Raw genomic sequence first — 12,575 nt, forward strand, 5'->3', positions numbered from 1 at the left:
GAAGGGGGGCAGAACGGAAGCAGTAGCAGATTTTATTTTATTGGGCTCCAAAATCACTGCTGATGGTGACTGCAACCATGAAATTAAAAGACGCTTGCTCCTTGGAAAGAAAGCTATGACAAACCTAGATAGCATATTAAAAAGCAGACACAACACTTCGACGACAAAGGTCCAAATAGTCAAAGCTATGGTTTTCCAGTAGTCATGTATGGATGTGAGAATTGGACCATAAAGAAAGTGAAGTGAAAGTCACTCAATCGTGTCCAACTCTTTGTGAAGAAGACTCTCATGAGTCCCTTGGACTGCAAGGCAGTAAAACCAGTCAATATTAAAGGAAATTAACCCTAAATAGTCATTGGAAGGACTGATGCTAAAGCTCCAATATTTTGGCCACTTGATGCAAAGAGCTGACAAGATTGAAGACAAAAGGAGAAGGGGGCAGCAGAGAATGAAATGGTTGGATAGTATCATCAACTCAATGGATATGAATTTGAGCAAACTGGGAGACAGTGGAGGACAGGGAAGCCTGGAGTGTTGCAGTCCTTTGCATCACAAGAGTCAGACACAACTTAGCAACTGAACAACAACAAATAGATCAATGGATGGAGAAGAGCATCTTCAATAAGAGGTTCTGGGAAAATTGAACAGCTACATATAAAAGAATGAAATTAGAGCATTCTCTAACACCATGCACAAAAATAAATTCAAAAAGGATTAAAGACCTAAATGTAAGACCAGATACTATATAAAACTCTTAGAGGAAAACAAAGAACATTTTTACATAAATCACAGCAGTATCTCTTTGGCTCCACCCCCTAGAGTAATGAAAATAAAAACAAAAATAAATGGGATCTAGTTAAACCTAAAAGTTATTGTACAGCAAAGGAAACCATAGACAAAACAGAAAGACAATTTACAGAATGAGGAAAAATATTTGCAAATGATGCAACCAACAAGGGATGTCTCCAAATGTCTACAAACAGCTCATGCAGCTTAAGATAAACAATAAAAATTAGATCTAAATAGACGTTTCTCCAAAGAAAACATACAGATGGCCACAAAGCACATGAACATATGCTCCACGTTACCATTTATTAGAGAAATGCAAATCAAAAATAGGTATCACCTCACATCTGTCAGAATGACCATCATCAAAGTCTACAAACAATAAATGCTGGAGAGAAAGGAACCCGCCTACATTGTTGATGGGAATATAAATTCATACAATCACTATGGAGAACAGTATGCATGTTCCTTAAATGTCTAAAATAGAGCTACCATGTGATATAGCAATCCCGCTCAAGGACACATAACTGGAGAAAACTATAATTTGAAAAAATCGTGCACCCCAGTGTTCATTGCAGTACTACTTAAGAGTAGCTAACTCCTTGGAAGGAAAGTTATGACCAACCTAGTTAGCATATTCAAAAGCAGAGACATTACTTTGCCAACAAAGGTCCGTCTAGTCAAGGCTGTGGTTTTTCCAGTGGTCATGTATGGTTGTGAGAGTTGGACTGTGAAGAAAGCTGAGAGCCGAAGAATTGATGCTTTTGAACTGTGGTGTTGGAGAAGACTCTTGAGAGTCCCTTGGACTGCAAGGAGATCCAACCAGTCCATTCTGAAGGAGATCAGCCCTGGGATTTCTTTGGAGGGAATGATGCTGAAGCTGAAACTCCAGTACTTTGGCCACCTCATGCGAAGAGTTGACTCATTGGAAAAGACTCTGATGCTGGGAGGGATTGGGGGCAGGAGGAAACAAGGATGACAGAGGATGAGATGGCTGGATGGCATCACTGACTTGATGGACGTGAGTCTGAGTGAACTCCAGGACTTGGTGATGGACCGGGAGGCCTGATGTGCTGCGATCCATGGGGTCTTAAAGAGTCGGACACAACAGAGTGACTGAACTGAACTGAAGACATGGAAGCAACCTAAATGTCCACTGAGAGATGAGTGGATAAAGAAGATGTGGTACATATATACAATGGAATATTACTCAGCCATAAAAATAATGCCATTTGCAGCAACATGGATGGACCTAGAGATTATCATACTAAGTGAAGTAAAAGAAAGACAATTATCATATTATGTCACTTATGTGAAATCTAAAAACAGTGATACAAATGAATTTATTTACAAAGAGAAATAGACTCCCAGACGTCAAATGTATGGTTCCCAAAAGGGAAAGGTGTGGGGGAGAGAGAAATTAGGAGGTTGGAATTAATATATACAGACTAGTATACACAGGTAGATAATCAACAAGGACCTACTGTATAGCACAGGGAACTCTACTCAATACTCTGTAATAACCTATAATAGAAAAGAATTTGAAAAGGAAGATACATGCATATATTCAATATAACTGAATCACTATACTGTACACCCAAAACTAACACATTATTATAAATCAAATATAATCCAATATAAAAAAATAAAACTTGAAAAAAATCTTGTGAAATACTCAACTGCATTCTATAATTGTTAAAAGTTCTTATTTTATAAATAGTTACAATACTTACTGCTTTTTATTTTACTAAATATGCTAGGCACTTGGAGGTGTCCCAGGAAGTCAGCCATTACTTCCCAGTGGAATGGACCCAACTCGACAACAAGGTGACTACTTTAAAGTAAAAGTTAAATTGATGTGCAGAATCTCAAAGGAAACCCTGTATTTATTAGGGAAGGTATTATTTATATAGATCTTTCATAATTATATCAGTTGCATTTTTACTTGGTAACATGGCCAAGTCATTATATTTTTTGCTAACTTAATTATTTGTGACAGCACAGTGATAACACAAGGAACAGAATAATTAAATATCCAAAATGTGTCTTAATGCTTAACTCCTAAAACTTTTTATATAACTTCTAGCAAGTGAGAATCAAAGTGACTATATCACTTGTAATTTTCTCTGCCTTTTTCAGATAGAGAGGTTTGTCCACCAAAAAGATAAGCAGGAGGAAAGATGATGCTAAGCAGCAAGTGACTTACTTGAAAGTTTAACAAACCCAGTAATTGGGTCCTTCCATTGACCTGTTTAGGTACCACAAACATGTATGGCTCAGTTCACTGTTCTAGAAGAAGGGGAGCAAATGTTATGACAGACGTATTATAATTCAGCACAGAAGAGGAAGATTTCACTTTCAAGACATTAATGGAGAGTGGGGGCAGGGACAGCCCTGTGGTAAGAGGTAGAAGACTGGCTGTGGAAGCCAAGTAGAGGTGATGTCAGTAATTCAGTCCCTTAGTAAATAAGATGTAACACCAGGCAGAAAGAAGGCTATAGCTTCTGATTTAGCACCCATGCTCATTACATTGCTAATATTGTCACACTTTTTTCTCTTTTTAGGTCATCCAAATATGGGTGGGCCAATGCAGAGAATGACTCCTCCAAGAGGAATGGTGCCCTTAGGACCACAGGTAAACAATAAGTGCAGGAAGCCAGAGGCTGAGTTTTTTGCCTTCATCTTACACAAACAAACTATATTATCTGCTGGTTTCTATTTTTTATATATATATATATAAATATATAAAAGACTTAATATGACATAGTTTTTAAGGTCTTGAGGATATGTTGTCTATGACATGTCCAAATAGATGTAACATCAAGCCATTTATTTCAACAGATGCTACCACATTTGCCCTTGGTACATTCTAGAAAATACATTGTATAAAAATCCATTATAGTAATTATTACTAAAAAAGATAACTGTTACCCTTTTGTATATTGAGGAAATATAAAAAATTATAGTAATTATTATAAAGGATAACTAAGATAATTTAAAACCTAATTGAATTAAGTAGAACAAGTGGCATAAAATATATTTCTGTAAGTCTTTTAAAGAATGCCACTGACCATTATCTAGTACCATATTTCGAGTATGAAAACAATAGAAAACCATTTAGAAATAAATATTAAAATGGGTCTTGCTTAAAAAGTATAATACAACAGTATACACTAGATGTTATTAGCCTACTTCTCTATCACAGTTTCCCAGGAGGATACACCAAGATTGAACCTATTCAGCTGTTGATGACATTTTTTTAGTATGCTGCTCCAGGCTGTCACTTATTTTAGCTAAAACCTCTCTTTGTCTCTCTTGGGAAAACTGCCTGAGGTAGAAATTAATTTTGTAATGTTATATTTCAAAGAAACGAATCCAGAATTCAGAATTGTACATCTCTCCCTCGTAGGTCAGAGGTCAGTGTATCATACCACTGGTTAAAAGGATCATTTACTTTTCTTATTCTCTCCAAGAACACTCTATATAAGTGATGGTTTTAGGAACTTGTTTCATGTATCTTCTTTAAAAATGTTATGTATTTTGTTGTGTGCCCAGAAAAGATTTTTAAGACTCTAACCACATTTACCCAGGTAAATGTGACTTATATCTAAGAGTTCCTAATCAACATGTAGTAATACACAGCTGACCCTTGAAAATGTGGGAGTTAGGGGCACCAAACCACTGCACAGTTGAAAACCTATGTATAACTTTTGATGCCCTAAAACTTAACTAACAGCCTACTGTTAACCAGAGACCTTACTGATAACATAAACAATTAACACATATTGTATAAATATATTATATGTATGATATACTGTATCCTTACAATAAAGTAATATAGAGAAAAGGGAATGTTATAAAGGAAATTATAAGAAAATACAATTACAGTACAGCACTATATTTATCAGTACCATAAGTTTACATCATTTAGTTTATAAGATGAATTACCTGTCAGTATTTATGTCAATAGTCTTAAAATATGTAGATACCTGCTTACAAGATTTGTCTAAGATTAAAAATATATATATTTTTTCTTAAATGATATGAAACACTGTAGATATTACATATATTTAAAACACTAGATGTCAAAAGTGAAAAGAAAAGGTGAATATATTCCTATTTATTTACAGGTATAACAGTTCATGCATTGATATGAAGAAGCAGCACTATGATAGTTTTATGGTAACCTAGTGTAATAATCAACACTTGCTTCATCATAGCCTAGCCTATACACTAATGAATGAATCATTATAACATTTTCATGGCATCTAGTATTACAGGTATATTCAGAATGCAGTATTTATATATTGTTAAATTTTTTTAAACTGCTTACATGTGATGGTAGGCTGATAACATGGCTTCTGTAATTAAGGGGGAGAGAGAGAGAAGCATATACTATAGAGTAATGTAGGTCTTCAAAAGCAAAATTTTAAAACAGTAAGAAAACTATGACATTCATTTTATATTAAATATCACTCTCCTTATGCCTGAGTCTAGACTTATGTCTACATATAGTTTATGCATTCATGACATATCTTTTTCTTAATTTTCTTGTTCTTCCTAGACTATGCGTTTCATCTGCAAGTTTTTACAAATTGTTGCAAATCCACAAAAATGTTCCAATAATATATTTACTGAAAGAAATCCACTTATAAATGGACTGGCACAGTTCAATCCCATGTTGTTCAAGGATCAACTATATAAATTGTATTGGAACTTGAAGCACAAATTTTTCAGAGATACCTATTATGTAAATATTTGTGAGATCGTCAAAATAAAAAAAATTATTTAGGCTCATTTCTTTCCTATATATTTTCTTAAGATCTTATAAAACTCTAATCTAGATATTTAAATTATTTTTTACTATTTCTGCTCATGTTAGGGATGGTGATTTATGGGACCAACCATCGTTAATCTGTTAATCACAATTAGAATTTATAAGATCTGTAGAACAGTTCACTGGCTGAATATACTTTTCAGTTCAGTTGCTAAGTTGTGTCTGACTCTTTGTGACCCCATGAACCGCAGCATGCCAGGCCTCCCTGTCCATCACCAACTCCCGGAGCCTACCCAAACTCGTGTCCGTCGAGTCGGTGATGCCATCCAACCATCTCATCCTCTGTCGTCCCCTTCTCCTCCTGCCCTCAATCTTTCCCAGCATCAGGGTCTTTTCAGATGAGTCAGCTCTTCACATGAGGTGGCCAAAGTATTGGAATTTCAGCTTCAACATCAGTCCTTCCAATGAACACCCAGGACTAGTCTCCTTTAAGATGGACTGGTTGGATCTCCTTGCAGTCCAAGGGACTCTCAAGAGTCTTCTCCAACACCACCGTTCAAAAGCATCAGTTCTTCAGTGCTCAGCTTTCTTCACAGTCCAACTCTCACATCCATACATGACCACTGGAAAAACCATAGCCTTGACTAGACAGACCTTTGTTGGCAAAGTAATGTCTCTGCTTTTTAATATACTGTCTAGGTTGGTCATAACTTTTCTTCCAAGGAGTAAGTGTCTTTTAATTTCATGGCTGCAATCACCATCTGCAGTGATTTTGGAACCCAGAAAAATAAAGTCAGCCACTGTTTCCACTGTGTCCCCATCTATTTGCCATGAAGTGACTGGACCGGATGCATCTAAGCCAACCAGTTTTAAAGCTATATACAACTTGAAGAATTTTTTTTTCTCAAAAGATTTTCATAATAGATACATTTTGAATATATGTCAAAAGTTGATGTCTGTAATTTAGTTATTTTTCATTCAGGTCACTTACTTTTTGGCTAGCTGCTCTTTGAGTTTTTGTCATTCCAGACCAATATTTTCAACACTTTTAGAGTCTGATTTGAGTAAGTTTTTCAGTATTTGAAAGATATACCGATGCTTACCTAAGCTATTGAACATAGGAATACTTAGATCTCATTTGAAAATGCAGAAGTAAAAAAGCATTTATATTTTAAAATGTTGAGCCAAAAATTTATGTGTTTTGTGTTATGAGTAAATTACAACAGAAAGTAAGAAAACATTTCTGGTGAGTAATCTCTTACTGAAGAGTTTTACTCAGTTTATCATATAAGCATGAATTCTTTCTTTGCATTTTCAAACCCAAAGAGAGTAGTTTATTTCTTCCATTTGGATTAATATCCCTGCTATCTATTTCTTTATAATTTGGGGGAAGTAAAGTGTTCTGGTATGTATTTACCTCAGAAACCAGAAATGCCTGCAACAACTTATGTAACACTGTATTTAAGTATAAAAGGTTAAATGAAATTGTTTATACATACCATGTACTTAAATGAAAACAGGAATCATATTCATATGAGTGATACAGTAGGTTAAACGTGAAGAAAAATCACTTGAATTGAGGGATTCTTATGAGATATTTACTTATAACACCTGGTATATGTAATATATGGATTATAAACTGTGCACTCTGTAATAAAAAGTTAGCTGTGTTTCTTAAAAGAGAAAAAAAAAGATTCTCATGACAGATATTTAATAATACAGATACTACCCAAGAACAGAATGCTTCTGCTTTTTTATAGCTGAATTATTGAAGCATCTCTGGAATATTGTTTCTAGTTTTATGCACAAACAAAATACATATCTCCTTTGTATCACAGATATTATTTCCAGGTTTTTCAGCTTAATACCAATGTGCTGAAGAGGGACAATAGTTATCTATTGAAATAATTGAATTCCTAAAGGAAATATTATATAATCTGATTCTTAATGCAGCTGGAGGCAAAATGCACACCTAGAATATAGTAAATATTTGATTAAAACCTACTGCATGGAGGAAGAAATAAAACTTTGCTCCAAATCCTGGTATATTTCTACCACCCCTTAATTTATTTTAAATCAAAGTTCAGTGGTAATACATGACTTTTGGACTGATACCAGTATCATTTCAATAGAAAAGCAGAATTACTTATTCAGTCAAGAAAAATGTCTTCCCTAATATCAGACTTGAAGTCATTTTTCTGTGTGGCTCTTGTAATAATATATTGTTAGCTTGTCTGTGTTCTTAGGCTCAGCAGATACATAGGATTAACAGAAAACTTCAAGACTCTCCAACTAGTTCCAGTTCCTTTAGAAATCTGGAGGAAAAGTGAGTTATATGCAAATAGGAACATATCATGACTTCCAAGTCAAATACTTATGGTGAAGAAATGATAAGATGTGAAGAGGAAGTAAACTAATTCTGTATTTTCACATCTAAGATAGGAAGTGGAATTTAGTTCAGTATAATAACTTTCTAGAAATTTAACTGCCCAATCACAGAAACACTCTTTGTAAACTTTCCAGGCAGAGTCTGAACAGTCCTTTGTCAGGACCATTGCATTGGGAGAGAGATTAAACCAAATGGAATTGTATAGCTGCCATCAGCTTTAACATTCAGTGATTCCAAATTAGCTCTTCCCATTCTGCCTTTGTTACCCATTAGAAAGCCTGTTATTCTTTCTTGTCTTCCTGTTTTCTGTTTGCTTCAGATTATTTGCAAAATGAAAATATTATAAGTTTCTCAAAATATGTATTGGATAATTTCTTACGGATATCCTGTAACACTTATGAACTGATACATGAGCATTGGATCTATACAGATAAGTAGAACAGATTCTACCTTCAGGTACTTATTGTTTAGCATGAGATGCAGATACATAAAGAAAAACTATTAAACAGTAGGAAAAAAAGTCAAAAAAATAAATATGCATTCTCTGGCGGGGAGTCACTACGTCAAAAGCATGTAATTCTGTTAGGATTGAGGGCCCAAGGGAAAATGAGAAGACTCATTTAAGTTGGTTCCTTATCAACAGTGTAAGAGTTAGCAACTACAGTTTTTGAGCACCAGGTATCTTGCCTTTAATGCATCAAGCACTATAATAGATGGTTTGTATGATTTCATTTTTCCTCCAATAAGCTTGTAAGAGAGATGATATTATCACTTTGTAGATAGGAAAGTTAAGGTTGAATGGATCATTGGGAGAATTTGACCAGGAAACACACATATAGAAAGGGGAGCAGCGGAAATGCGGCGGGGGAAACAGATTTTCAAACCACTATCTATGTTCAGAGCTATGAGCAAAGCAAATGTATCCCTTGATAAAATAAAACACAGACCTTCTAGGATCAAAAATAAGGGGCAGTTTGTTTCATGAAGAATTTCTGTTATAGTCTATCATGTAAATTTTGTTCCCAGACTTGAGTTTTCTTCTTAGAGACTCCTTGCTAATACTGCTGCTGCCATCCCCGTGTATGATCCAGAGGTTAAGAGAAATAGCTCTCTCCACTATGGATAGATACCATTCTCCTATTCCATAGCACCTCATTTGAGACATTTAAATATGATTTCTTAATAATGAGAACAACATGTAACTAGGTAGGTTTATTTACGAACTGGCTTAGACCCTGGAGTTAACAGACCTCCTCTCATGGAATATTTCCTTGTCATCTTAGCACCTACTACAGAGAAGGCCATAGCAGATGAGTTATCATGAGTGTAAAAGTCCACTGCATGTTTCTAAACCACAAGAAATTCAGTAATCTGGAGAGTAGAGGTGGGGGTAAGGGAAGAAAGTAAATATGATAGGAAATGAGGGCAGCTAAGGCTGGTCTGTGAATAACATCATAGGGCCATGCTGAAGGATAGACTTCATTTGATAGCATGGGTCATCGTGGCTTTTAAGCGACATAAAGAGGATTGAGTTTAAGAAGCACAGTTCTGGAGGCAGTATGGAGGACAGATTGGGAGGGGGAGAGGCTTAGTCAGAGAGACTAACTAAGAGAGTACAGTAGTGTCAGTAAATGACAGAGATGAGTGATACGAAGGGAGCAGTATTTCAAGAGCTATTTCACAGGTAGAATCAATAGACTTTGGTAACTCGGATACGGAAATTGAAATAAAAGGAAGAAACATCAAGGAGCTCCCAGAGGTTCTTAGCCTAGACTACTGTGTAGAAGGTGATGCCACAGAACTGACTGAGGAAGGCAAAATAAAGAACGCAGCTGTGAGAAGATAAAATGGAGGTGACTTTTAGGTATGTTGAGTGTGAAATGGCATCCAGATAGAAACAACCAATATGAAGTTCAGCATGTGAGCTGTCTAAGAGCTTAGGGGAAACATCATGACAAAATAGATTTGAGATTCCTAACATATGAATAATTGTTGAACTAATGGGAGTGGATAAGTTTACCCATAAATGCATATTTCTTTATAAGGATGCTGTGGCTAGAACTTGGAGAAAAAAAAAATATTTAAAGAGTTGGCCAGATAAAAGGAATCGGCAAAGGAAGCTGAAGAATGGTTAGAAAAGTTGAGGAATAGTAATGTCAGAAAGCCAAGCATGAAGTATACTAGTTGATAGTTCAAAATATATTAATATGATCAGATTAAAATTAATCTTTTGGCCCTTATGGAAATTAATCTGATATATACAGTAAATGTTTTTATTTTTTGAATGCACATAACATTCAAATATTGACAGAAGTCTGTCGAGTCATAACTCACACGTGCATATTTTAAGTATACTTTAGTGTTCGTATATTTTTGTGGATTTGTATACTAGTACATTTCTTTCTGGAATATATTATTTTGCAGACAGAAGTTCGCATTCAACTTGCTTATATTAGATTCACCTGTTTGTTTTTAGACTACATAATTGTTCTGATTCTGACAATTTCAAACATGTTGACTTAGTCTTTTCTTTAAATACAGAGTTTGGGATTTATGAAATGTCTTGCTTGAAAAAGTTCACTGTTGTACAGATATCAAGAAATTAAGATAATTGAATATTACAGTTGTAACTATACCTTAATCATTTAACATGCTCCAATGATCATACATATTCACATAGTTTTTAAAAGACACAAGCCAATGTAACTGCTAAATAGAAGCAAAAGTACAAGAGTGGACCCTTCAGAGAATGAATTGCACAGGCCTTATCCAACCAGGAGTTATGTAGGGAAATCATTAACCTGCTCTCCTTTCTTTCCCCCCTCCTCTTTGGTTTTGTTTTTTTGTTTTGTGGTAGTCTGACCCTTGGTTATCATTACAGAACTATGGAGGTGCAATGAGACCCCCACTGAATGCTTTAGGTGGCCCCGGAATGCCTGGAATGAACATGTAAGCAAAATGCTATATTGTCCTGTAAAGTGTTCTATTTTCTGTCTTCTAAAGTCACACCAATTTGTAACACAATTTAAGCTAAATTTCTTTGTAATGTAAAATGAAATGACAGTATAAATGAACTAAACATGAACTGTAGTGTTTGCTTCGTTTTCACAACATATTCTGTTTTTCTGCCTTCCTTTGCAACCTTTAAGTTTTTTTCCATTTCAAAGCCAACTTCTAGCCTGATTTTCATGGTTCTATTTATCATAAAAATGAATCTCTTGTAAATAAGCACATAGTATTCGTGCAGTCCATACAAAAATACGAAGAGATGACACTAGGACCATGACTTAACCCTCAGAAGTAGACAATTGAATAGTGTTCCTTGTAACAGATATAGCATGATTCCTATGAGTTTTAAACTTTTAGAAATATGTGTACCTATATATGTCCTTCCTAAAGATATATGTATATTTGCTTTGTTGGGACCACTGTTAACCCAGGAAGAAGTTTCTAGTAGTTTCTTCTTTATTAAAGAACTTTCCATAGTATAATTTCTTTTGAAAATTCAAGATATACTTAGATAGGGAGTAAACTAATAGACTTTTTTTGTTTTTGCTTTTTACTATAAAGGCCTTTCAAAACCAAAGAGAGCAGTTGCTTCTGTCAGTCAATAGAATCCAATTTGTTAAGGAATTTTAATTTCTTTTCCATTATCTTACTTGCCCTCAAAGTTCCTTATGCACCCAGAACTTGTTAATGGCCTTCATTAATTCATTAGAAGATCAGTTCGATGATGTAGCCTAAAGAAAATTTATCAGAAATAATGAAAGAGCTCTGTATATGGCTTGGGTAGTCTCATCTATTTCCATATTCCCCATTAGTCCATGTTTTGGCTACTTATCTATCAAACTAAACGACTCTGCCATCATTTAATGGCACTGAAAATATACTTAGGTAAGCTTTGTTTGATGTCCATAGGGATTTGTTTAAGTTTCTGGAACCATTTTCATGGAAGACAGTTTTGCCTAAAATAGAAAATAGGTTAATAGGTGGATACCAACCAGGCTCAAAACTGACAGAACAAGAGGGAAAAAAGTAGGTCAAATTTTCCTATCCCATCTTTTTACTTTTAAAGTAAAAATGGATAGACATGAAGTCTTTTCTTAAATTCCTCAAAGGTTTAGCCTTATTAATGATTGCTACAAAAAGGAGTGATATTTTGTGCTTATGTCAAAAGTTGAAACTCTCAATAATAGGATTTAGATATATATAAAATTTACCTAAGATTCTGACTTTAAAATGAAATAGCTTTTAAAGGATAATTTGAATTCTATGTATATATGTTAAGGAGTATACATTTTGAATGCTGTGATCAACCCAGAATTCTCATTAAATATTAAGAATGTATCTAGTATCCTTTGGTATATTACTCATCATGATAATTAGTGATGTGGTTGACTTTAGATCAACTTGGTTTTGCTAGTATAGAAAAAGTCATTCTCATGTGACCACTGGAAATCAGATAACTGCTTAAAATTGTCTAATTTCTTTCTCACATACATTTAAACAGATACTTATGGGTATATTTAATTCCATAGACTATGAAGACTAAAAGTATGGCTGAAAATTTCAAATGCTTATTTCTGTTGGTGTTTGGGTTTCTTGTTTTAATATATCTAGATA

The 12,575-nt window shown here is 34.6% G+C and overlaps 1 protein-coding gene across 4 annotated transcripts in view; it reads left to right on the forward strand.

Moving 5' to 3' along the window:
* SSBP2 (single stranded DNA binding protein 2) overlaps positions 1–12,575 on the forward strand; it is a 315,215-nt gene that overhangs the window by 250,547 nt on the left and 52,093 nt on the right. For 2 of the 4 annotated variants that reach the window (XM_040239441.1, XM_040239443.1), the window contains 3 exons: positions 2,547–2,613; positions 3,351–3,421; positions 10,810–10,901. In XM_040239441.1, coding sequence (XP_040095375.1) covers positions 2,547–2,613; positions 3,351–3,421; positions 10,810–10,901 — 230 coding nt within the window. The remainder of the gene's footprint in view (positions 1–2,546; positions 2,614–3,350; positions 3,422–10,809; positions 10,902–12,575) is intronic. The other 2 variants (XM_040239442.1, XM_040239444.1) reach the window with 1 other exon arrangement.

This window comes from Oryx dammah, unplaced genomic scaffold (genome assembly GCF_014754425.2).
Source record: "Oryx dammah isolate SB20612 unplaced genomic scaffold, SCBI_Odam_1.1 HiC_scaffold_5, whole genome shotgun sequence".
NCBI lineage: Eukaryota > Metazoa > Chordata > Mammalia > Artiodactyla > Bovidae > Oryx > Oryx dammah.